Source organism: Amblyomma maculatum, chromosome 1, assembly GCF_055883805.1.
Source record: "Amblyomma maculatum isolate TAMU_Amacu chromosome 1, ASM5588380v1, whole genome shotgun sequence".
NCBI lineage: Eukaryota > Metazoa > Arthropoda > Arachnida > Ixodida > Ixodidae > Amblyomma > Amblyomma maculatum.
Genome location: NC_139344.1, coordinates 374063911 through 374089429, shown reverse-complemented (window position 1 = coordinate 374089429; position 25519 = coordinate 374063911). Strand labels below are relative to the sequence as shown.

The 25519-nt window shown below is 48.0% G+C and overlaps 2 protein-coding genes across 2 annotated transcripts in view; one reads left to right on the top strand and one right to left on the bottom strand.

Annotated features, from left to right (window-relative positions):
* Nucleotides 1–25519, top strand: part of Cep97 (centrosomal protein 97kDa) — a 140593-nt gene that overhangs the window by 112868 nt on the left and 2206 nt on the right. Inside the window, exons 10-17 of the mRNA XM_084592355.1 lie at nt 11100–11331; nt 13495–13563; nt 14926–15148; nt 15811–15924; nt 16693–17008; nt 17988–18331; nt 21867–21942; nt 23490–23978. Coding sequence (XP_084448481.1) covers nt 11100–11331; nt 13495–13563; nt 14926–15148; nt 15811–15924; nt 16693–17008; nt 17988–18331; nt 21867–21942; nt 23490–23978 — 1863 coding nt within the window. The remainder of the gene's footprint in view (nt 1–11099; nt 11332–13494; nt 13564–14925; nt 15149–15810; nt 15925–16692; nt 17009–17987; nt 18332–21866; nt 21943–23489; nt 23979–25519) is intronic.
* The window catches only part of LOC146208259 (uncharacterized), a 48294-nt gene continuing 27544 nt past the window's right edge, over nt 4770–25519 (bottom strand). The window contains exon 9 of the transcript XR_014704678.1: nt 4770–5067. The gene's annotated coding sequence lies outside the window, so the exon portion shown is untranslated. The remainder of the gene's footprint in view (nt 5068–25519) is intronic.

The following is a 25519-nucleotide window of genomic DNA, read 5'->3' as shown; positions in this document are numbered from 1 at the left end:
AACCACAGGCTGGTTCTGGGGGTTTTACTTCTCAGAAACCCGAGTGCACGTGGCGCCGCATAGGGCTCCCAACATGGTCCCTTTTCGACAATTGCAAATCTTTCCTGCATTCCCGGGAAATCACTTAATGGCCGTATGAGTCATGCTCTTCTCTTGTCCTGCACGTCAGCGGACATGTCACTCTGTCGTCTCCTTTGGATAGGAGGCATTCATCACTGGAGGATAGCACTTCTCGACTGGAAGGGTGAACAAAAGAAAGCACTTCCTGCTATTTCCCGCAGGGGGACGTTTCTTTGTGTTTTTCCAGACGTTCTCTTGACAGGGCCAATTTGGCATTTGCAGGTTGTCCACAAAGCAAAACATGCTTACAAAACAGGATTCCTGGAAACAGGCTCACTTAGAGCCAATGGACCATCACCACATATTCACAAAACTTTTCCATGCCCACAGGCGAACAATAGAGCGCGCAAATGCGGATGCTTGGTCGTAACAGCATCTTAACTCCGCATACATTCACACACAAAAACATTTCAAACCACTTCGATTTAAGCCCATGTGTGTATGAATTTGTAAGTGATGACTGAACGATTGTGGAACAAAGTTTACCGTTTGTAAGCTGTGTACAACGATATGTTTCAATTACACGTCTTATAGGAGAACTAGCTGTGTATAGCCCTTTAAACACTATCGGACATCCCTCATACTTTAAAGGGGTTCACTGAGCAAACGGTGTGTTAAGACGCTGTGTAGACGCCGGATTAAGTCGATAACGAGCTCAAACCTTCCTCTTATCTGACTGGGGCTAAGCCGAATGAATCACCCTCCAAATATCTCTGAACGACCTCGTCTGATTAGCGCGTGTTGGTGGCGCGCGGCCTGTGTCGGAGACTTTAGCCCCCCATCCCTGTGTTGGCATGTGGAGCGCTGGCGACGTGTTCTTCGCGCGTCGAGGATGACGCACAATGTACGGGGATCCCCTTCTGCTGGAACGTCCCGCGGGGAAAGTGAAGGGTGGATATCTTATCGTCCCATCGCTAAAACTGCTTCATCCAACTCCTGCTTCCCGATTTGGAGCGCCCGTGTAAGTCGTAGCAGGTTGCGGACGCGCCGACCATCGGGCGAACTACAGCAAAGGCGCCATAATGGAATTCCCTAAGCTCTGGAACGGCAGCTTCTGTCTAGGTCACAATTTTGATGAACACGTTTTTACAAAACTGCTGCGATGACTGCGGAGCGCCTCTTTTTGGGTTCGTGGGCGGCATATGCGTGTAATATGCACATTTGTAAACGTTTAATGACTGAGTAGATAATGTTGTAATTAGTTTTTAATTGATATTAATTTCGTCTGCTGATAAAATTAACCAGCATTCATAGATATGGGGAGAGTCCGAGTAGTTTTTTATGCGATTGTTTTGTGCTTTAAGCATAACACGAATAAAGCACCTCGTCGCAGCTCCTTCCCGAGAGGAACTTAGCGAGAAATGCTTCCTTATATTTCGCTGCCCAGTTGCGTCTTGCGTGTTGTGTTTTATGGCACATAAGCAGCTATGTCATGCGCCGAGGGCAAGGTTAAAATGTCATTTTGTTGCAAAATAGAAATTGAACGTGTTAAAAATGTATAGCTTGTTTAGAAACTTAATTACTTCTTTCAGGAAACTCTGAACACACGTTACGTCTGCGATTGCTCTTTCTCCCAAATGTAAGCTGGGGTTGAACTTGATGGCATTATTGTAAAATAAATAAATAAAAAATAAAATGCTATTTTTCGTAGCGTCTCGAGTTTTGGGGACATGTACATAATTCGAATGTGGTTGACTGAGCATCTCTCCGCATTCTTCACACGTGGGCTTATTATGCTTCATCAGTAAAACATTGGGTGTCAGATACGTGCGTCTAAAAACGGCATACTATCTCTTCCATAAAACGATGCTCCTAATATGACCTATATTCCTAATAGTCTCCTAATAGGGGCTTTTTGAGACGTAATTTGTTATTTCCTCGGTTATTCCTCATGCATTTATCCTTCTGTTTACATTGTATTAACTTCATGCAGTCTCTTTCAGTATAGTTTTGCTGCGAGCTTTTTCCGTCTTGCTTTGAGACTTCGTCGGCAACCCAGTCTGCAACTAAGCGGCAGAGCTTGTTTGGCACTCTTTTTTGTTATTTTTCGGCCGACAGTTCGATCTCTGATCGAGTGCCGATGAGAGCTGCGACGAGCGCCCCCTGATTTCGTTATCTGAGCGAGCTGATAGCACGCAGAGTTACTTCCGAATTCCCATTGCCATGGCGTTCAGCTGCAGGCAGTGACTATAGGGGTCGCGGGTACGATTACCAACCGCGTTCGTCGAAAGCTGACCGTGAAAAGGAGAAAACCGTCTTGGTGTGCTCAGTTTTTCGCGCGCCTGATAGATATGGCCCCGCGGTTTGTTATGGCCGCTCGACATCAATACAGAACTTAACATCATCATCATCATCATCAGCCTGACTATACCCACTGCAGGGCGGAGGCCTCTCCCATATTTCTCCACTTAACCCGGTTCTGTGCTAGCTGCATCCACTTGACCCCTGCGAACTTCTTAACCTCATCCGCCCACATAACTTTCTGCCGCCCCCTGCTACGCTTTCCTTCCCTTGGAATCCAGTTGGTTACCCTAAGCGACCATCGGTTATCCTCCCTTCGCACTACATGTCCTGCCCATGCCCATTTCTTCTTCTTAATTTCCACTAGAGTGTCAGTAACTTGGGTTATTTCTCTGACCCACTCTGCACGCTTTCTATCTCTTAATGTTACCCCTACAGAACTTACAGGCTGGGCTATCTGTCGCCAGCATTGGGCCTTATTCTATTCGCTGTCAAGCATGCGTGAAGTGAAACCGTGGGTAAAAGGAAACTCTGCGGGTCCGTTACAGGGTATACAGAGAATAGTCTTGTTTCCGACGCTTCGCTTCTGCCCCGAGACTCGCTGGGACTGGGGAGGGAGCGGGTCGTGCGAAGAGCAATATGCAAATATAGACTTTTCGACTTTTTTTTCTTCTTCTGTTGCTGGGCTGCGTAAGAATCGCTTTTCGCAACAAAGGGAACATTTCACCCCGTACACTGAGTACACAGCTTCGCAGCCCGAATCGCAGGTAAGTTACCGTCTTCGCGTCTCCTGGCCTTTGCAGAGTACTCGCATTTACCAGAATGCGTGGGGTGTACACTGAGGTGTTTCAGCAGCAATTCAACGCGCGGCATGCGGATGTGAGACGGCGCTGGCTTAATTGGGACAATAGTTGGGGTGAAAGTGGTGTGTGGAGATGGCATGGAAGATAGATAGATGGATTTATTGAAAGGAAAAGGCAGAAAGGTTGGCCGAAATAATTCAAATCTGGCCTGCTACTCTGCACTGGGGAAGGGGGAGGAGAGAAGAAGGAAGGTCATGATGAATGACGATGTGGGAGAAGGCATATGAAATACATATACAGACACAGTAGCTTGTCTATTTGCCGTACAGCTATTTGCCGTAGCTCTGTCTTTGTATCTTGCCCCGCGTAAACGAAAAAAAAAAAAAAAAAGACAGATATTTTATAAAAAAGTCCATGGTAATGACATCGCTGCTAGTGTTTGCAGATTCCAAGGTGCTTCTCCATGATCAGCAATGAGGTGTTTCAGGGCTGTTCGAAAGTTGTTTTATATAAAAAAAAAAAGAGTAAAAAGAAGGCGATGGGGCGGTCCGTGCGCACAAGCGAATATTGTGGCATCCAGACACTGCACTTGGCAGCCTTTATGTTGTGTACCTGTTGCTAATACCCGAATGCCAGAAATATATTCCTTCAGTTACGTGTCTAAACAGCGCATTAGCTTGAAGTTCTTGATAGTTTGATTCTGCGGTGCGTGCTCATTCATGTCAGTCACTGAATCAGGGAGTAACGGTAACGGGAACTAATGCGTTCGAATCGCGCTCGCGGTTATAAATTGTTGAATACAGATTGTTCTTCTTTTTTTTTTTTTTTTAGCGAGTTCACCTTCGGTGGCTTCAGAAAACGGCGCCTTATAAGAATCTCCGCTGTAGGAATTATAGTGCGAATCCATTAAACAATGAATGGAGGAAGAGGGCAGATCAGAGAAACTGCCCAGCGATCATCTAGTCGTCACCACGGTGGGACAAAGCGATCTTTCACCTTCCCGCTTATGTGCAAGAGGCACTCCTTGATGACACATATTGACCTGAAATCCTGAAATCTATCGATTTCACCCGCGTTTATTCGACCGGGTGTAGGATAAGCCCCAGCCACACCCGGCACTTCGGCTGTTCTCAGCGTGGTGTAGCAGCCGCGGCACGTTATATCTCTTATCGGTTCTAACAGATAGAAAGAAGGGGGCGGGCGCACAAGGCGCGTGATAGGCCTGCTTATGCAGAGGAAACAAGCTGGAAAAGATCTATGGCATCTTCAAAGCATTTGTGATGTGAACCCACCATTGGCAGCGAAAAAGGCCAGGATATAAATATACAAATAAATAAATAAATAAATAAATAAATAAAAATAAAGAAAGAAAGAAAGAAAGATTTTATTATTGTACAAAATGTTCGATTTTTCTACTCCTGGCTGCCATGATTATTGTGTTCTAGCTGTGTATAATTTTTTCTTTATATATAATGTAATAATATTATTGTTGCCACTCCTGCTTGGGCCCACCAAAGGGCCTGCAGTATATTGTAATTAAATAAAGTAAATAAGAAAGAAAGAAAGAAAGAAAGAAAGAAAGAAAGAAAGAAAGAAAGAAAGAAAGAAAGAAAGAAAGAAAGAAGGAAAGAAAGAAAGAAAAATCTCAAGAAGAATGTCTGTACTAAGATAATTATTTGCCGCGTGGCACATCCTCGACTTCTCTCGTTGTGGTATTTTGGGAGGCATTTGCGGTCCCTTTTCACTTCACTCGAGTCCTCTCCATTCTCGCGTGCATTCGACAAGTCTGCTTCCAATGTGTGCGTGCGCTGTTCATCTTGCACGGTGAGGTGCATTCAGTTGATCAACAGACAAATTTCCATGTTCGGGCACGGTCCCATTTCCACCTCTCCGAACATCGTCCCTGTGAAGAAAAAGGTTTATCAGCACCCTTGCATCATCAAACCTCTTAAAACGACTTAGCCAGCACAAAGTGACATTCGGGAATGCGAAGCTTATGGCGGAACATTCCGCAATGCACGATCCCCGCATGGGTTTCGCTCACACAGAAAACCTGTGCAGCATTGCGCCCGGCACCGCCATTGTTGCCGGCAGAAACCGGTCTGGAAACCTTGAAATATTTTCGGGCCTCCGTTCCAGCAGTGCACGTGCGACTGACGTGGCCTTATCAGGTTGCCGAAACAATTCTGCAAACTGTATAATGCAGTGGACTTCGCTGTTGGCTGCGCTGTTCCCTGCGCTGTTCAGTTTCGTTCTGGAATATACTGATATAGTACTCAGAATGAAGTGGCGTGACCTCGATTTCTTTTGCTTTTCAAATGACGAAATAGGGTGAAAACTGTATTTACGAGCTTTGAGAAGAGGAAAACCTTCGTCAAAACTTATATTTAAATATCTTGTTGCGAGGTTTTGTGCATACATGTAGTAAAGCTTGTTTCCAGTGGTAATATTTTGCCATTATCAAGCTATTTCTTCTCATTTGTAATATTCCATTGTATCTTCGCATTTCTATATATATATATATATATATATATATATATATATATATATATATATATATATATATATATATATATATATATATATATATATATATATATATATATATATATATATTTGTACGTTTCGGAACTCCTGCTTTTTATGTGCGCTCTCTGTTGAGACTATAATTTCGATGCAATTACAATACCCGACCGGTGACAGCTGTTCCTGTGAAATAAATTGGAAGAAAGGACAGCGTCGCCATCTGCGTCGTGTATTTCATTTATGATGTTTAACTTCGATCATGGCGCAAGATGTCATCATATAGGCGGCGTTCGGCTGCCAGCCAAGCAAGGTTCTGGCTAGGGGGAAGCAATCACGAGCTTTCGGTAAGTTAATAATTATTTCCCAGTCAGGTTTGACAAGCAGACCATTCCTTTTTTTTTTTTTCGTTGTTGCCTAAATGACCGGAAACTCGCCCTATTTTCTTTTCTTTTTTTTTTCTTTTTTTTTTTTTTTTTTGCAAATTGAATGTGCGCTTTTTAACGCACGCAGGTACAGCCTTGGTCGAAATTCTAGAACTATCTCATAGCACTTCAAAGCACGTTGGACTATTTTTATTGTTGCGGTGACGGCTCTGGTACGCGATAGTTTTCCTTTCTACTTTTTTTTTTTTTTTTCTGCTGCCCGATTTACGTTAGTTTTCAGACGTGCTTGTTCCCTCACCAACGCTCCCAGTGCGCTCGTGCTGGCTGTCTATACGTCGCGTGTAACCGACCACTCCTTTGCTTAGAGACGCGTCGATCGGTTCAGCCTCGCTACCATAACCCTGCTGCGCTGCGCTCGGGGGCCTCCTCCCAAGTTCAGATATTGCACAATCGTCATGGCATACGCCGCCAACTGCCGACGCGTACCGTCATGCGTGTGCGCGGTGCGAAGTAACGACACCGCCGCGGATCAATGATTGCGTGAGTGGAAAGGTTTCGAAATGCTCGGTGGAGAATGGACGCCTATACACCGCAACCAGAGAGGGCGTGTGCGTGTGTGTTGCTGTCTTTGCTATCATTGTCATTTGTTCGTGAGAGTACGTCGATTTGATCGCAGTCACAGCTTTTCAAAGTGTAATTCTTTTAGCTCTCATTTTCGTCGAATAAAAACGAACAGCACACTACACACATAACGCCCTAAACCACCGCGAACGAGTACTCGGAAGGCGCAGTGAGGTTCAGCAAAGCAGCATTCCATTCAAGAATGCACGAACCAGCAGTTGGGATGCGCCTCTGAATGAACATATGAAAAGCGAAAATCAGTCGCTTCTAACTCTTCCACGATAGCTTCCACTTGTGGCGTACTCCCGTAGAACACTATCTGTAACGCGATGCCCGCACTCTTCCACTTGCCGGAGTGGCGCAGTGGTCACGGCGCTCGACTACTGTGCCCAAGGAAGCGGGATCGAATCCCGGCCTCGGCGGCTGCGTTTCGATGGAGGCGAAAAGCAAGGTGCCCATGTGCTGTGCGATGTCAGTGCACGTTAAACCCCCTGGTGGTCGAAATTTTCGGAGTTCTCCACCACGGCGTCTCTCATAGCCTGAGTCGCTTTGGGACGTTAAACCCCACAAACCAACCACAAACTAACCAGTTCGCACTCTTCCTGCTTTTCTGACGGCGTGGCGCCGCTACTCCAGGTCACGTTGCGTGTTGGCATGATTAAGACATATACTATTGGAGGGACATAGTAGGTCGGCGGTTCTGCATCCCTTGCCAAAGCTAGCCTCCAACATGATTAGCAGAAACGGGAAGCAAATTGGGTGACATTACCCAGAACACATTACAAAGAACTGTCGCGTCGCAATTTTGACACAAAAGTGGGAAAACCTCGCGCCACATGGAGACCCGTTAGTGATGCCGTACTCCGACGCCATCTTTATGGGTGCCGGTACTTCTCGACATTGCCAACAACAACAGCAAATAAATAAATAATAAATAATTGGTTCACAAGAAGGGAAAAGCGCAGTATCTGTCACGCTTGCTCTGTGGACATCTGAACCGCCCCGTCAGGGAAGGGATGAAGGTGGTAGTGAAAGTGCAAAGTGCCAAGAGAGAAAGGGGAGCCGTAGTGGAGGGCTACGAAGTAATTTCGACCACCTGGGGATCTTTAGCGTGCGCTGACATCGCACAGCACACGGACGCCTCTTCGTTTCGCCTCCATCGAAACGCAGCCGCCGTGGTCGGGTTCGAACCCGGGAACTCCGGCGCAGTAGTCGGGCGTGTTGCCACTGCACCACCCCGGCGGGGCAACGCCAGACGAATTTTCACGTAACGGGGCTACTAGATATACCACCTTAAAATTTTAGCGGCCAAAAACATTTACGGGCCATCGCTGTCGCTGTGCCGAATATCGAGGGGCTGTGGGAGACAAAGTGCGAGCATAACGCACGCAGAGGTGGTGGTATTTTCTTCATGCGTAGTCATCCAATGGGAGGCCAAGCTTACACTATCCACACAGCACAGCCATATTCAGCTGATGTAGAACCCCACGTACCGGAGCAGTGACCGCAAGAACATTTCATGCGCGAGAATCTGAAACTGCCAAATTCTTCCATTAAATGGGCAACCTCGCGTGTGCGAAGTCATCATCATCAGCCAACACTTTGAGCTTGGTGGGCTACACTGGTGACACTGGTGCACGTTTTTTTTCATTGGAACAAATACTTATTTTTTTCGTTCCAGGCAGGTCATGCACTATGAATACGTGCATATAATAGCCCGAAAGCAGATAACCTGCGGTTAAGTGCTATACAAAAAAAGAAACAAAAAAAAAAACACAAGCTGTTGTCCCCCGCATTAAAAATGCAAGAGTAAAGCCCAGTAAATTTATTTACATTAAGGCGGCGAGTAAGCGTTATTAATGAAGTTAAGATGTTTGGTGTAACATCTGAACTTTTGATCACTCATAAAACTGAAATAAAAAATCAAAGCTGAGGCTGAAACACCGTAATTTTCTCCCAGTTCAGACTGCTTTTCATAGAATCAATGTGTCATTTTCATGTCTCTCCTGACTGATGCACCTTCGTCGCAGCACTTGTGTCTGCAATACACATCAGCTGGAAAAAAAAAAAAAACTATAGAAAACTTTCTGTTATCACAACGGACAGTCAATCAGTTGTGACAGCAGAAATTTCTGTAGTAACACCTCAGAATTTTGTGTTGTTACAAGCGAAAAATGCTACAGAACTAGAGACTCCGAAAAGTAGTGCAGAGAAAAATTACAGAACTACAGAAATGTACTACAGAATAATTTATTTCATTTTTGACACTGTTCTGTCGTTTCATTTTTCGACTGGGCTGTAATATTTTTTTTTATTATTTATTTATTTATTTATTTTTTGCTTTCGGATATCATTGGTTATATCGCAATGCCGCCCGCTTCAAGCTAGCTATCAGAGATTCTATAATTCTCTCGACCGCGTCGTCAACGTAACAATTAGAATTGGATGGATAAAAAAAGAAAACACCTCTTTTACAGCGTTGTAATCATTCAAGTGAAGGTTCCCGGCTTCCGCGTCGAAGTAGTAGTCATCCTGATCATCCAGTTTTCGCAGGATGGTCAGGATGACCGTTCAGCAGAAGTATATTTATTTCTGCCTAGGCCCCGCCGAGTTTGCGGAGTGGCTAGGGCTCTTGACCACTGTGGCCAAGGATGCGGGATCGAACCCCGGCCTCGGCGGCCGCTTTTTCGTGGAGGCAAAACGCTACGCGGCCGTGTGATGCCAGCCCACCTTGAAGAACCCCAGGTGGTCGAGATTTCCGGAGTCCTTAACTACGGCGTCTCTCATAGCCTAAGTCGCTTTGGGACGTTAAACCCCATAAACCAAACCAAACTGCTGCGTATCCATGTGATAACTACGACGACGTGTTCACGTGATCGCTTGTGACGCGAGCTGTGGTCACGCCAATTTTGTCGTCTTCCTTTATGATGTGGGAGTCCGTGCAGCACAAGGCATGGACGCACTGCACATGAGCAGCAGAAGTTATGGTCAAGCTGTACATGGCGCCGTGGCACGTCAGTAACGTTGCGGCAGAGGCACTGAAATCAATCCAACATGCCAATTGCAAAAAGACAAGTTTCACCAGCTAGCGCTTGTCAATATCAGCCATTAATTTCTCTCTCTCTCTCTCTCTCTCTCTCTCTCTCTCTCTCTCTGTCTCTTTGTGGAGGTTGCTCGGCAGCAAATGCATATCCTTATGATGACCTAACGTCAAAAGAGCTACAAAAGGGTAGATAGCCAAATTTTTTAAATAACAAATTAGAGCGAAGTTATCCTTGGGAGTGTGTCCGGGTTAAAACCGCGCCGTGCCGGCATTTCCCCCGGCAAGGTGGCTTCGCCCAGCGCACGGGCGCTGTGAGGCGAAACCACTTTGCCGGCGTGGCGCGCTTCATCCGCTAGTTGTTGCTCCCGGTAATTGACCGGTGTGCACTTCCTGGAAACGGTTGTCACAAGTGGTTGTACCTAGTTGCTAGTGTATGCCTTGAATGCGTGGCTGATCGTCGAGCGCGGCATGGCGGGAAAATGGCGCGCATTTCAAACCTCCCGCATTCTCACTGTAACTGACATGGAAGCGTTCCATTCTGATTAAGAAATTGTCACGTGGTTCTCGAGTGGCAGTGTTATTGAGCGTTGTGCTGTAATTTATGCGACACTTGTATGTATGCGTGCATCAAGCAAAGACTGCACGCACGCTCACGGTACGCAGCGCTATACATGGGCTGCCTTTCTATTAGAGGTGCCACCGTTATGGCACAAGACAGCCTTGCTCTCTACGTATGTCAGGCAGTGCTTTATATAGTCTAGTGTCTGAGCATGAGCCCATTGCACCTTTTGTACTGAACCACGCTCTTGACACGATTACGAGGACGTTGGATGTCATGGTATACTCATGAGATTCTCTGTGTGTATTTTTGTCGAAAACTCTCTTCTCTGTAATCTTTTATTGTGAGTCATCAGGCAGGACAGAGGAAACTGCAAATACGGCATTGAATCTTTGTAGAATATGCATAATAGGCAAAAAGCTCGTGTTGCCTCTAGTTACTCTAAAAACAGTTACGTGCAACCGGTGGGTTTGTTTCAATTGTTTTTACGCATGTACAGTCTTTTTCAAAAGTATACGGCCCTAGGTGTTCGCTTCTAAGCCCTGTAACGCGGTTCCTGGCAGCAGTACTGGAATATGAATGCATGCTAGAGGAGAATGAGGACAAGATTTGTCACCTATGAGATTTCGAACGCTAGAGTTGCGTTACGAGCCCTGTTACGGGGCTGAAAAGAAAAACCCTTGGGCTATATGCTTTTGACAAAGACTGTACGTCGTTCAACGTGAGGACACGGAGGAGGAGACAGAGTAGCGCACGGCTTTGAATGATCGTCTTCGGTGGGTGTCTCTTCTCGTGCGGCGCAGATGGAGTCCGAGGACGAGGAGCGCATCTCCCGCATCCTACGCATGCAGCGTCAGCACCGCGAGCAGTTGCTGCACGAGATGTCGCCCGCCGCCGCGGCTGCTGCTGCTGCGGCTGCGGCGGCCAACGCGGTCGGATCGACGCAGGACAACGCCAGGCACCATCACCACCAACACCATCACCAGCAGCAGCACTCGCCGCAGCAGCAACACACGCCGTCCGGAAACCGCAGGCGTAAGCCACGTTGTTGTTGTTGTTCTTTGTTCACGTTACGTTACGCAAAGGCCCGTGCTTCAGTGCTTTTGTTCTGCGTCATTGTTTGACTGAGCTCATCGTTTTTCTACTCGGGCGGGGAAAGGGCTCATGGCCACTGGGTGGGGGTGCGTGAAGTGGTCACTTCCGGGTCACACGTCATTCGCGATTCGACCGGCGACGAGCCGAAGAAGCTAAAAGGAGCGAGCGTGTGACGCTGCTTTGGCGAGGCGCAGATGAAACTGGTCCATGCGCAGTCCCTAGCTTCCGCAGATGAATGACATTGGAGATTGGTAGTTGTAGGGCTGCGCACTAAGTACATGAAACAAATGGTCCCGGGCCATACGAGGCGTAATTTGGAGCAGAACCAAGTTATTCGCAGCGAAACACACTTGTGCGGCTGTGACCGGATGTGGAAATTACAACGGAAAGCAGCATCTAAAAGTGCTAACTCAGGTCAAACTGTTCCACTAGTTTCACCAGGGAAAGAAAACAAAAACAATTATCCGAATGAGAACAAGCTGTGGATTCTGGTTCGGCAGATAATGGGCGCGATAGAGGGAAAACGTGTACCATCAGACTAGTTCAGATTCAGATTAAGTGGCGGAATTCGGAAGCACTCCCGCGTGAGAGGAACTTTGCTGATGTGAGTCAACAAACGGGGCTGGTGCTCAAAAGAAGCTGCGCAGGGGTATAAGTATACCGAAACCACAGAGCCTCTTATAGGTGCTTGCTCAGGTGTGTCAGCAACCACATTTAGGCCTCTGACTGGACACCCAAGCTAAGCGATCTGAGCGCACGTGTGACGGGAACTGGAGGCTTGAACACCCCGCATGCAGTACCTGAGCGCAGCAATAGAGCTAGTCCGTCTTAAGAAAGCGATATGAACCTAATTTGCGCATTGCAAGGATTATACTGCTGAATGTTTTGACACGTGGGTAGCAGCGAAATTGGGAGAGACCAATAGAAGGACGGATGAACTGTGCCAAAGCTTGGCCCTTTTGCGACAACCTGAGACACTTGTTGCAGCTGTGTGTGCCGCGGAGCAATATATGTTGTGAACGACGACCTGCCAGGATCTTTTTTTTTTTTTTTTTTTTCCCCAATGCGGCTCTTCTCTCTGTTTATGTCCTCCTGTCGCATTTTCCCTAGCCTTATCCCTCCCGTTATTTCTCCGTCGTTGTTTGGTCTTCGATTTCTAGTTTATACCTTGCGTCTTCGTTCACCTTCCTCCTCAGCCTTCCCTATCTTCATCTTCCATCTTTAGAACTCCCGATTCTTCACAACCTGTACCTCCCCTTTTTTAATGCGACACCACTCATACGATTGTCACAGCTGTGCAACAGTCTTGCTTGTGCATGACTGCTGATTGGTCTCCCAGATCGTGACGTCACTGTCCACGTGTCCAGGCGCGGGTAATACAAACAGCGCTTTCACACGGCATATCAAAGCTTCGACCACGTTAAACCCTGGATATAACTTCAGTGCGGAAGCACTATATGTACTTCACACGGTCAAACTCAAACAAGATTTATGTTGTTGCATATATACGAAAGAAAAAAAAAAGAACGTCAAAGTGGAGCGAAATGAAAGGAATTAATTCTCGCGGATAGCGAGTACGGAAAGTGGCAGCTATCGCCGCAGCAGGTCTCCCCGCGGGCAGCGGGCAGCACACTCTCGCGCGGTGCGTTTCTCTTCGCCGTCTCCATCACTACTATTTTTATTTACTCCTTTATTCCTCTTTTTGGTCTGCTCATTCTACCTCTTTAACATGTTACTCCGTGTTACGATCTCTAGGACATCTTAATTTGCTCCAGCAATCCGGTCATATTCTCTCCCGCCATTTTCTTGGCCTTCCCTCTCTCTTTATTTATCTACTCACCTTTTTTTTTTCCCCTTAAGCCTTCATTGTTCCTGTTTATTTTCTCCTTCTTTCCACCGTTCTCATCGTCGTTGCATGACTGTTTCCCATCTCCTCTCTTTTCTCCGCACATTCACATGACCGCCGTTTGTTGCAGCTGCTGCCAACAGGAGATTGTTAGGGCACCTTTTTCCCAACCTCTGTAGCATACATTTCACACTCCCGTGGCGCCATGTCAACCGGGGCTTATTTCTCGCTTCGTCTCTCCTTTTCTTCCTCTCCAGCCAAGAGTGCAGTTGGGAGACTGCCCTCATCAAGGCAGGCGTGCCTCGCCAAGGACAAGTGGGCCGACTGTGAGTGACCAAAAGCCTGCTGGTTCTCTTGCGCCATTTCTGCAGAGATGCGTGTATGCTTTTCAGATGGCGACTGCGCATAATTTTTCTCGCAGTGGCTGACAGCTGCGCAGATGCCTCCCCCCCCCCCCCCCTTCCCCCCTTCTTGCCGGTTTCGGCCAAGCCTGTAGGGATCGGGTTGTAATGCTCTTCTATGGACGCGTTCGTACATGTAGCTTTACTGTGGTCGACCGAAGCCTCGTTACCTCTAAGGCGCTCTAAGTGTAAAGAAATACAACGAATCGCTGTTTTTCCTTTCCTTACGTGATTAAGCCTTGACTGCCGTCTTCTCTGGAGCCCTGCAGATTTATGGGTTTCTTGGAGGAGTTGGTTAAGAGAGGGAAGGGTCTCTTTCGGACAGCGCATTTGTTGGTGTCTCATGCAGCGTCATGCAGCGCCAAAAAAATAACAGGGGGGGGGGGGGGGGGGGGGGGGGGGCGAGGGGGATTCGCATTATTTTCCCCTAGAAAATTTTTCTTGGAGGAGGGGAAGGGGTCTCCGTCACTCTCTTGACTTCTTTTTCGCTTGTTGATTAGATCGTGTGTCCGCCGTAATATGATGGTCACGTCCTGTCCTTTCACACTTCATAAAACGAACATGGGCATCCATTTGTCGCGCTTACGTCCAGAAACGTACCTTCCCATCTTCCCCGAGATTTTGTTTTTATTATTATTATTATTAGTATTATTATTTTTTTTTTTTTTTTAAGAAACTTGGCTGTGTCTCAAGGAGTAAGCCGAGGAGGTGCACGACTGCTGCATTAACGTCATAGTTTGGGCTAGTTGGTACGTATTTATGTATGTTAAGGAGCGCACAAAGACGATGGTGAAGAAGATGAGAAGGGCGCGTGTTGTTGGCCTCTTGAAACACGGCACAGCGCATGTGTTGTGTTTGCTTCCTCGTCGTTGTCATTTCGCGCTGGTAAGCAGTGAAAGCTCAGTGCACGTTAAAGAACCCCAGGTGGTCGAAATTTCCGGAGCCATCCGCTACGGCGTCTCTCATAGCCTGAGTCGCTTTGGGACGTTAAACTCCACAAACCAACCAAACCAACCAACTATCGAGCTACTGCACGACTAGGCTTAGCAGCGAGCGATGATGGCGACGCCGTTTTTAAATGCGACACGGATTTCAGCACTGTAAAGGCCCCCCTAAATTTACTGCGTATACAGTTTCGGGCCCCCTTGTCCTTGCACGACAAAAATATCGACCCCTCGACCCCGGGTTCTGCGGAAGGAAGCCGCAGCCACCGAGAAACCACTGCGGACGTCTGTAACGAGGCGTGCAGGGCGTCGTATACTGAAGCCTCGACTCTGCCTCTCGCAGTCTCGACGAGCGAGGACGAGCGGGGTTCGGTGTTCGACCCGTTCCCCGACCTGCTGGCCCACTCGGACGAGGGGCCATCGAGGTCGCAGACCCAGTGCCAGCTTGGGGACCCCTCGGAGCTGCTGGCCGGAGAGCTGACCCGGTCTGTGATGGACCCCCATGGCCCCGTCACCATCGAGAGGGTCTCCTCTTCGGACGGAGGCGCTGGAAACGAGCGGAGCAGGTGCAGTCTCGCCAACAACCGCTGCTAGATGGCGGGGTTTCCTAACGGAATTTCACGCGGTATAACATCGCGTGAGGAAATTACAATAGGAAATCTACAGACTACGTGTGGACAATTGCAGTGCCACTCACATCAAAAGACACGTCAGCTTTTGATGTTCCAGGGTTAAAGCACAGAGAGAAAGGACGCGTATTTGTGTTTGACTGCTGACACTGACAGTGCAGGGAAGCACAGCATCGCACTGGGGAGCACATAGTGAGATCAAGTGACGTGTTCAAGACGCGCGTAATAGGCTAATGACCATGGTTGAAGGTAATTGACAGACGCCCATATCCTCCGCAACAATCGGCTAAGTTATTGATGATGATGATGTTATTTATGATGTTAGTGCTTATTTGGCAGTCTAAGGCAGTTTGACAGTTATGTTGATTCCTGCGAAGACTGGCTGCTGTCGCTTCTCGTCTTTTTTCTTTTTAATTTTTTGTACGTACTGCAGTCTAACTTCGTCGGCCATGACATCTGTTCAGATTACCCTACTTCGGCGCGATTTGAAGTGTTTAAACTGAGATTCTGGGGCCGTCACGCGTCACGTACTCGCGAACAGAACCGCCCCCGTTACAGGACTCTGATAAGCGTCGCTCGTCCTTCCCTTTCTCTTTCAGGCAAAGGCGGTCTCGCAAAGATGACATCATGACGCGATCCGTCCCAGAATTCCGTTCGGACGGATCACCGATTTTGCACAACTACGGGAAATCATATGGTCGCTCATCTCCAAGGTGAGCCATCTGTGAACTCTCTGACAGGCTTGAAGAAGATTCACTCGTAATCCTGCGTCTTGACGAAGGCAAAAAAAAAAAAAAAAAAAAAAAAGTCTATGTTCCACATGTAAAACGATCACGACAGTCACGACGCGGAACCAGCGCAGACCTTTGCGCGTCGCAGCTCCGATTCTGTATGTGCATTATGTTCATCCAGTACGCCATTTTCAAAACATTATTCATCACGCGTTCTGCGCAGAACTGCGGTATCACATGCGTCAGACTGTTTGGCTCGGGGCCGTCAAAAGAAATCGCCCGAAGATATCAGATTGCAGTAGTTCGACAACTGGAGTCAATCGGCGCCGCCCACCTGTGTACACGCGAAATATATTCCCAGGATCATCGGTGACGTGGTGAGCAGGTTTGAGCAGAGGAAACTGCGCTGCATATCGCGGAAAGATACGTGATGTGCCCGCTGCGACAACGCAGGTTACGAATTTCCAATTACACGGCGTTGCATTGTTTTCAGGTCGAAGGAAGTCGCGTAACGGCGTAACTTTGCCGAACACACGTATACTTCAAGAGCTTTGAAGGCAATCTTCGTTCTGCTTAACATGTGCATGGAGTAAAATGGGCGTTCGGAGCCTAATTACTTCCCTTCCTCGAGGATGTAGCGAGAGCAGGAATTGAGGTGTAGCCGGCCTTGCAGTCACTTCCTTCATCCCGAATTTTCCCCCGGAAGGGAGGTCAGGAGTGAGCGTTGCACTTGGCGCCCGGTCTCCGCAGGGCGATCCCGGTGCGCAAGGTGTCGTCCAAGAGGGCGGAGGCGCCTTCCTTCGCTGGCGGTGGCATGTCGACCACGCGTAGCTTCGAAGGTGCCGCCGGCAGCGTGGGCCCTTCGGCGTCGGCGGTGGCCAGCAGTAGCAGCCGGCTGCACCAGCGCAGCCCCTCGGACGGGGGCCTGAGCAGCCGCAGCGCCAGCTTCCGCACGCCCTCGGGCCGCTCGCCCTACGCCACGGTCGCCACCGCGTCGCCGCGAAAGACCCAGCGATCCTCGTCCGTCTCGGCCGCCTGCCCGCTCACTTACGCCGCCGCCTCACCGGTAAGTTGCACGCACTTTGTCGTTTCATATCTACAACGAGCAACAACACGCATTGGTGCTAAGTCGGGCCAACGTCGGACCAAATAAAATGATGGACCCCATTTTGTCGAACGTCGCTGGTGGGCACGTATCTTACGCGGCAAAACGTCGGCACGCCAATATTAGACCTACATTGAGGGACGACTTTACGCCAGTGTGAGAGTGTTTTCTTGTTACCTGAGTTAGAGTATACGGTGTTCTGCAGTCGAATATGCCGTGCCACGCCCCTATGTCTTCCGTCTTTCGTCGCTCCGCATGTCTGAACGGAACCGTTCAGACATGCGGAGCGTGAAGCGGTGGGCAGGTTCGCCCAGTTAATTTGGAGGAAGGATCGCCTTTGATTGGCTGCTTAGCTATAGCAGCTGTCAGAATTTTTCTTCGCTCTTACTACAGCCCCCGAATTTCCTCTGCGCAGTTCGTCTTAGCAGGTGTCGGGACAAGTACCAAACGGCTTCTGCCAGTGATCGGCTACAGCATGAAGGCAGCTCTCCGTTATTTTTTGCATCCATTGCTATACCTCAAGAAATTCGGAGTGCTAAGTATAAAGGATAACTGTGGCCTGATACAGCCGAAAGTGGACTCGGAGAAGAATCGTAGGTGTCTCGATAACATTGGCTCACTTCGAAAATAACGAAATATGAGCTTGACGAAGGGCCGACGAAGTGAGGGTGAGGGCAGACGAGCAAATTTTACAAGGTGCGGTTTAGGGCAAAGGAGTGCCTCAGAATTGTACAAGGCGAGCGAAGGGTGAAGGAGAGCCATATCGACTGAAAAATAACCAGACCTTCCAGAGACAAATCTGTCAGCTCAAGCTGGCTGATGTGTAAAGTCGCCAGCTCTACTAGTTTTCTTCTTTTCTTTAATTTCTGAACGCTGTACACTTAATTTTTCCCGGGGTACTGCCCATTGCTTCACGCTTGTGCATCGTACGTGCGTGCAGCACAAGGCGGTGACCAGGACGGCCCCGAAGTACTGCAACGGTCCGGTCTACTTGGCCACCCAGGGCAGCACCAACCTTAACAACAACAATAACAACAACAACAACGTGGACGTGCTCGCCCTGGTGGAGAGCGACCCATTGCTGAAGCAGCGTAGCCAGGCCGTGGGCATCGAGCTGCTGGACCGGGCGGCTGTCCGCATACAGGCCCTGTGGCGAGGGTACCGCGCCCGCACCCACATGCAGCAGGTGCGCCGCGCCTGCCAGGAGGTGAGGCTGCGCCGGCTCGAAGAGTGCGTGCTTGACGTCCAGGCAAAGATGGCGGCCACCGAAGAGGCACTGCTCAGGTATGGCTACAGGTGTACTTCCTGGCCTCAGGTCATACGATTGGTGGAAACCGGAACCAAATGTCAGCTCGGTTGTCACCACTTACGGTTCCGGCGTTTCCACCAGTCAGATCAAGACGAAACCGGCGCTTCTGAAAAGACACAAGCTCGTAATGGGCCAAGAAAGTTTTGTCACGCATTATTTCTTTGGACTTATGCGCAAGGCAAGAGTAAACACTAATTATAGTGTGAACAATTTGCATGCGATTGGCAGGTAGTTCGTCATGGAAGCTTTCTCCCGTATAGTTTCGGTTTCGGCTGATATACGGCGTTTAACGCAAGACATGATGATGAAACGTTTATTTAGAACCCCAATAGTTTAGACAAGGCGAAGGCTGCACAAATTGCATCACAATCGTTGCTTCTTCGTTTTGGTATGCTTCAGTTGCTACACTGTCGTGCTCCGGTAGTTGAATGATAGCTAGTGAGCAAGCAGTTCTATTGGCAGTTTTTGTGTGCCCCACATGGCCTCACAACCACCAGTTAGCTACTGCCACCGCTGCCAAAACTGCAGCGGATAATCAATTTCGGTATAATTTTTTAGCATTCCATGTGGTGTGTTTATGAGCCATCCAATAATAATAATAATAGTTGGTTCACAGGAAAGGAAAGGAGCAGTATCCGTCATACTTGTTCTGTGGATACCTGAACCCCGCCGTAAGAAAAGAGAGGGTGGGAGTGAAAGCGGAAAGAGAGAAGGGGGGCCGTAGTGGAGTGCTCCGGAGAAATTTCGACCACCTGGGGATCTTTAACGGAAGTGGAGGGTGGCTGCTCCCGGCCATGATGGGGCTGGGACAGGTAGGTCACCGCCTCTCCGCTTAATAATAATTGATTCACAGGAAGAGAAAGGCGCCATATCGGTCACACTTGTTTCTGTGGAAACCTGAACCGCGTCTTAAGGGAAGTGAGTATAAGGTAGGAGTTAAAGTGGAAAGAGAGAAAGCAGAGCCGTAGTGGAGGGCTCCGGAATAATTTCGACCACCAGGGGATCTTCGTGCGCTGGCATCGCATAGCACACGGACGCCTCTTCATTTCGCTTCCTTCGAAGCGCAGCACCCGCGGTCGGGATCGAGCCCGGGTACTCCGGCATAGTAGCCGGGCGTCTTACCACTGCACCACCCCGGCGGGGCAATGCCTTTCCGCTTGTTAGGTTTTTGGGAAGGGAGGCGCTGTATACATTTGGGTGAACATTTCGAAATCGTGGACGACACACTTAATTAGGTCAAGGTCACTTTAAGAACAAATTAGTGTCACATGAAAACCTGCTATACCTAGCGTAGTGAAGCTTTTCCATTGTAAATTGATCTACAAGAAAGGAAAGGCGTAGTATCTGTCAAGGTCACTTGAAGGTGAAAACCTCGGTTGTTGCGACTGAAGGAAGAAGGGAAAAAAATGCACGGGCCTGCTACTGCATGGTTCTGTAGCTGAGCCAACTCCGCTGCATCATGCGGGCAGAAGAGGTGGCTCAGCTACAGTCAGTAGCAGGCCCGTGCATTTTTTAGAGCGCAGCTCTTTGGCGCCCGTTCCTGGGTTTCGCGGCGGCGTCGGCGTTGTCCCTCGTAACCAGCTCCACTTTCACTCCCACCTTCCTTCCCTTACGGCGCGGTTGCTGTGTCCACAGAAAACGAGTGAGACAGACACTGCGCCTTTCCATTCATGTGAACCAATTATGAAAGGCACGCTTCACAGCTCAAGTGGACTTTCACCTTCCTTCCTCCCCTTACGGCGCGATTCAGGTGTCCACAGAAACAAAGTTGACAGATACTGCGCCTTTCCATTCATGTGAACCAACTTTGAAAGGAACGCTTCAGAGCTCAAGTGGACTTTCACTCTCACCTTCCTTCCTCCCCTTCCGGCGCGATTCAGGTGTCCACAGAAACAAGTGACCAACACTTCGCCTTTACATTCGTGTGAAACAATTATGAAAGGTACGCTTCACAGCTCAAGTGGAAGACGCGACCACAAATGGTGCACACTGCAAAGATAATTCATGAATAATGCGAGCGCCCACACCGAACTGCAGGGTAACATGTGCAGTAACCGAGAATTCACACACACAGAGAAAAGCATCATATTTTGATGTAGCTTGCTTATATACACCTTCGATTTTCGATGGAGGCGAAAAGCAAGGCGTCCGTGTGATGTCGGCGCACGTTAAAGAATCCCAGGTGTTCGAAATTTCCGGAGCCTTCCACCACGGCGTCTCGCACAGCCTGAGCTGCTGATTGATTGATTTATAGGAAGGGAAAGGCGCGGTAACTGTCTCGCTTGTTTTCTATGGACACCTCAATCGCGCCGCAAGGAAAGGGAGGAAGGTGGGAGTGAAAGCGGAAAGATGAGCCGTAGTGGAGGGCTACGGAGTAATTTCGACCACCTGGAGATCTTTAACGTGCGCTGATATCGCACAGCACATGCACGGACGCCTCTTCGTTTCGCCTCCATCGAAACGCAGCCGCCAAGGTCGGGTTCGAACCCGGGTACTCCGGCACAGTAGTCGGGCGTCTTGCCACTTCACCACCCCGGCGGCGATCCTCTCCATAAGGGGAGGAAGGTGGGAGTGAAAGTGGAAAGAGGAGCCATAGTGGAGGGCTACGGAGTAATTTCGACCACCTGGTGATCTTTAATGTGCACTGACATTGCACAGTACACAAACGCCTCTTGATTTCGCCTCCACCGAAACGTAGCCGGCGGCGGTCGTGTTTAAACCCAGGTACTCTGGCACTATAGTCGGGCGCCTTAACCACTGCGCCACCGCGGCGGGGCAGGGTTCAGAGCAGACTTTAGCTCTTCAGAGTGAAATAAGCGCTCGAGGGGAGTGCAGAAATGGAGAGTGCTCGCGATGTGGGAGATATTGATGTCGGAATCGGTGGAACTCGCGCTCTGGCTGCACTGCTGGACGGGCTGCAAATCTGAGCGTCTTGGGTATCTGACGAGCAACAGCACGGTGTTGGGAGAGTCGAATCCCTTCTAGCGGCATGCATCACAGCGCCTACGCACCGCCTCTTCCCTATGTCCTTTTTTTAGAGGCCAGGCGTTTTTTAGAGCTAGGCCAGCTTAGCCTTAACTCAATGCCGATTCCGCGACCTCCTCACGGAACGATGGCAGCAGTCCACACAAGATCCCCTCCCCCATTCCCTCAGTCCTGTCTCAAGGAGTTGCCCACCACTTCCAGTGGTTCACAAATGGTTCGCGACGCATCCATGGTTGAGAACCACTGTTCTAATCAATCACTTTCTGCAGGTCATTGCACCGTTTTCCATTGTGTGCAAGAGTACATAACCGATGGCTGCTTGTCCTCTTTGGAATCTGGATTCTTGCCTGCCAGATTTCCATTGTTGGTTAACCTGCGTGCTTTTATTTTCTCAGCTCACGTTATTCATTTATATTGGCTTACAGTCTTGTGCTCGTATGCCCTTTCATCCCCACCAGTGCCTTTGCCTCTGCAAGATAAATAAAAGAGCACTACAAACTGTCTCCACCTTGATGTTAATTGCAGACAACAGAAGGAGCTAGAAGAAGAGAGGAAATGCAGGAATGCAAACAAGGAAGCCCTGGACAAGCTGCTGAAGAATGTAAGCCCTGCTGTTATGCTTGCAACTTTGAAAGACCTTATTTGTCATTCAGCAGGTGCCCGTGAATTCTAAACGAGGCCTTTCAAGTTTGTTTGGCTACTGTCTTGATTCTTCTTGTTTCAGATTGCGGCTAGACAAACTGAAGTACCAGGTGGTGCAGCGCATTTTGCGAGCACACAGTGGTGGTTCTTGATGACTGTCAGAACAATATTGTGCACGGGCATTTGCTTCTATGGGGAGAGGGTAACCCGACGCATGACACGTGCGCGATTCTTCCGTTTGGAAATGTTGCAACGTTTCCCTGCCAGTTTGGATGAACTACCATATTCGCAGTATCCATGTTTAGGATGTTTGAATTGTAAGAGTGCAGTGTGAAACGAATAGAAAACATGGTTGGATTGATTGATTGATTGAATGTCCTTTATTGAATGGGAAGGCTCATGGCCATGGATGGGGATAAAGGGAAGTAGACAGAATCTTCATTGTTTAGGTCGTCACTCGAATCACATTGCTCTAACCAGGCCACTAAGCGAGCCATACTTGGCAAATATCATCTGTGTGTTAGCATCAAATATTATAAATTGGCAAATTTTCGCACAGCCATATACTAAAACTTTTTTTTTTCCTTTTTTTTTCTTTAAAGTTTCACAAACTGTATTCTGCTGCTGTACAAATCGGCTGGTACATTCACAGCATGCACAGTCAATGATGTGAGCTCATGCAGAATGGGGAACATATTTGTGCCCCCCAAAAGCTCTCATCACGTAAAAACTTGTGCAGCAACTATTCTGTGGCACAATTTAGATAATGTGAGCCATAGTAATTGCTGTTTGTGTGGTATAATACAGTACGGTATGCGAGGTTTAATGTTCCAAAGCAGTACATGGGCTGTGAGGGATGTTTAGTGGAGGGTTCTGGGTTTGTTAGGTAATCAGGGGTTGTTTAATGTGCGCTGACATTGCACAGCACACAAGTGCCTTTTGAATTTCACCTCCATCAAATTGGGATCAGTGGCCGAACACCAAACCCACTCATACATTGCAATGGGAACTGCTTTGTGCTATGAAAAAATAAGAGCAAAGAGCAATGTTTTATGCCAAAGAAAGGCCACCGACTTGCTTCGAATGCAGTGCAGTGGGCAAACACTACTCAAGCCTCATTCATAATATCTGCACTGCTTTCTTCAGCCTGCCATTTACTCTGTAGGGCCGTGTATAAGTCAGCCTCGAATATAAGTTAATCCCCGAACTCGCACAAATCGCAAGGAAACAATGCAGCGAACGCTAGGAATGAGTGGACGACAAGCAATTCACACATCAAGGACATTTAGCAGTGTATTACTGATCACTGTTGTCACATTCCTTTTTTCATAATTACTTATCCGCACTCATTCCATGATTTACTTAGTGCGTTTTTGCGCATTTAAATCGTTGCAACTGTTACGAGCTGTCGAAAGCTCATCGTTGCACGCAGTAATAGAGCAGCCATTACAGTTTGTGTTACCTGCAGAATGTGGTCTTTGCCCTTCCCCCACTTTGCTCCATTAGGTGGACCAGCTTGAAGCACACATCACGAAAGTGTTCGAGCAGCATTTGCTGCTCCAACAGCAGCTAGCACAGCATTTTGACGGGAAATTCAGACCCGCCCACAGCGAGGCCCGGTCAGAGTCATCATCATCATCGGACAGGACGGTTGGGAAGACTGCATCTACTGCGACATCATCATCATCCAGTCGCTCACCCGGGAAAGTCAGTGCACCAAAGGACCGCGAGATTGAGGCTGCGACAAGACCTCTGGGCCGTGGAGACATGGTCGAGTCTGCCATGCAGCTCAAATCAGATCCGGATTTGGAGTTAAGCCATCTCGAAGGTCAGGAGCAAATGCAGGCTGACCCTGTGAGTGCGGACGACACCTCCTGCACAAGCTTTTCAGATGCCGAAGTGCGCTCAAGCGAAGCTGAGGTCATTCCAGCGGACACCAAGCACAAGACGCAAGCACACCTAGAGACGGCCTGTCTTACAGCGGTGAACGACAGGGTGAGCTTTTAAGCTAACTCCGTTTCTATCTCTTGAGGGTCCATAACCATGCCTGCAGAACTGAGTGTTTCTGATCCTAGCATAGAGAGGGCAGTACAAAAAGAGAGGGTTTGTGCTACATATAAAGGCAAGGGGAAGGGGAGGGAGGGAGGATGTCATCGGTGGCCTTGGACACATTCTTCTGACCTGCTACTTTTCAAAATGAAAAATGATAAGAGAAGGCGGATTATGATAGTTTAGAAATTTTAGAGATTTAAATTGCGCCAAATCAAGCCAAATTAGCGTGCTATAGAAAGCATATTTTTCAGATTCTATATTTCAGACCGTGATGACGATTCATATATTTGCTAAGCTGTGCCCACCTTCAATGTTAAGGCCTTCAATAGTGCAACATAATATTGTGCCCTAATGCCAGAAATTCTAGTACTCTGAAAACCATCCTTTACCCAAATGCTTTATTAAAAACGATTAAACGACTTTTGTGCCATTGATGCATCATTAGAAGCTTTGATTATGAAGTTGTTCAAGGTCAAGGAAAAAGATTACACAGCAGTTTCCGAGAAGGTGGCTTTCTGCTGGATGTTCCCATCTCTGCTTTAAGCAAAGCATACAAAGCCACAGTAACACCAAAGGTTGAGCCTTCTAGCACATGGTAATAATGTCACCGCAGCTTCAGTAATTCAGATATGCCATAGCAAGGACTAGAAAAGGTATGCTAGCTGCCAAAAGTGGCTTGCTACAGGCAAAGATTCCACCATAAAAATTGAACTACTTGAGATTTCTTCGTGCACTCTCCAATTTTCTAACCTAAGCTTTTCACATGTTCACGGTGACTAAGTTTATCGTAACAGATTCACAGTAACTGAAGAATACAAGTATGCTTACTTCTTGACCACTTGGTAACAACCAGAAGTTCTTACTTAGTTTTAGTCTAGTAACCTTTTATATTATACTGTATTTGGTTTGCCAAGCTACACAAGATATGTTGTGGGCTGTTGCCAGCTGCAGTTTAGAGCTAACTCTGTGTAAAGAGCTGAAGACCAAGTGGCTTAGTACACGTAACAGCATTTGGTTAAGGACTCAGTATGAACTTCTGAATCAATGCCTTGTATTAGGAGGGTCTAAGGAGGCACCAAACATATTTAGATATTTGTGGTACAAATGAAACAGCGCATTCCAAAGGCCAGATTACCAGTCTGAAATAACTACAGGTTATGTGTGTTACTGTAGACCGGTCTTTCTGATCAGAAGTAGCGACCAAAAGATGTAGATGTAATGTTTGCCTCAAGAAGCCTCAAGTTTGTTGAAGTTCGTCCACTTTGAGGCCATTGGGCTTGGCTGAGATTTTATTGTCGCTGATGGTGTTTTGCTAACTATTACCACCTTCATATGCCGCTGATTATTTCTATTCAGAATGAACATTTCCCCTACCGAGGTATGACTGAGTGTCAGGAAAGCAAATTTTTGTTTTTTTTTTTTTCATTCAGTGTTACGAAACGTGGAAATCGTAGCAACGAAATACCAGGACTTGGATAAATACC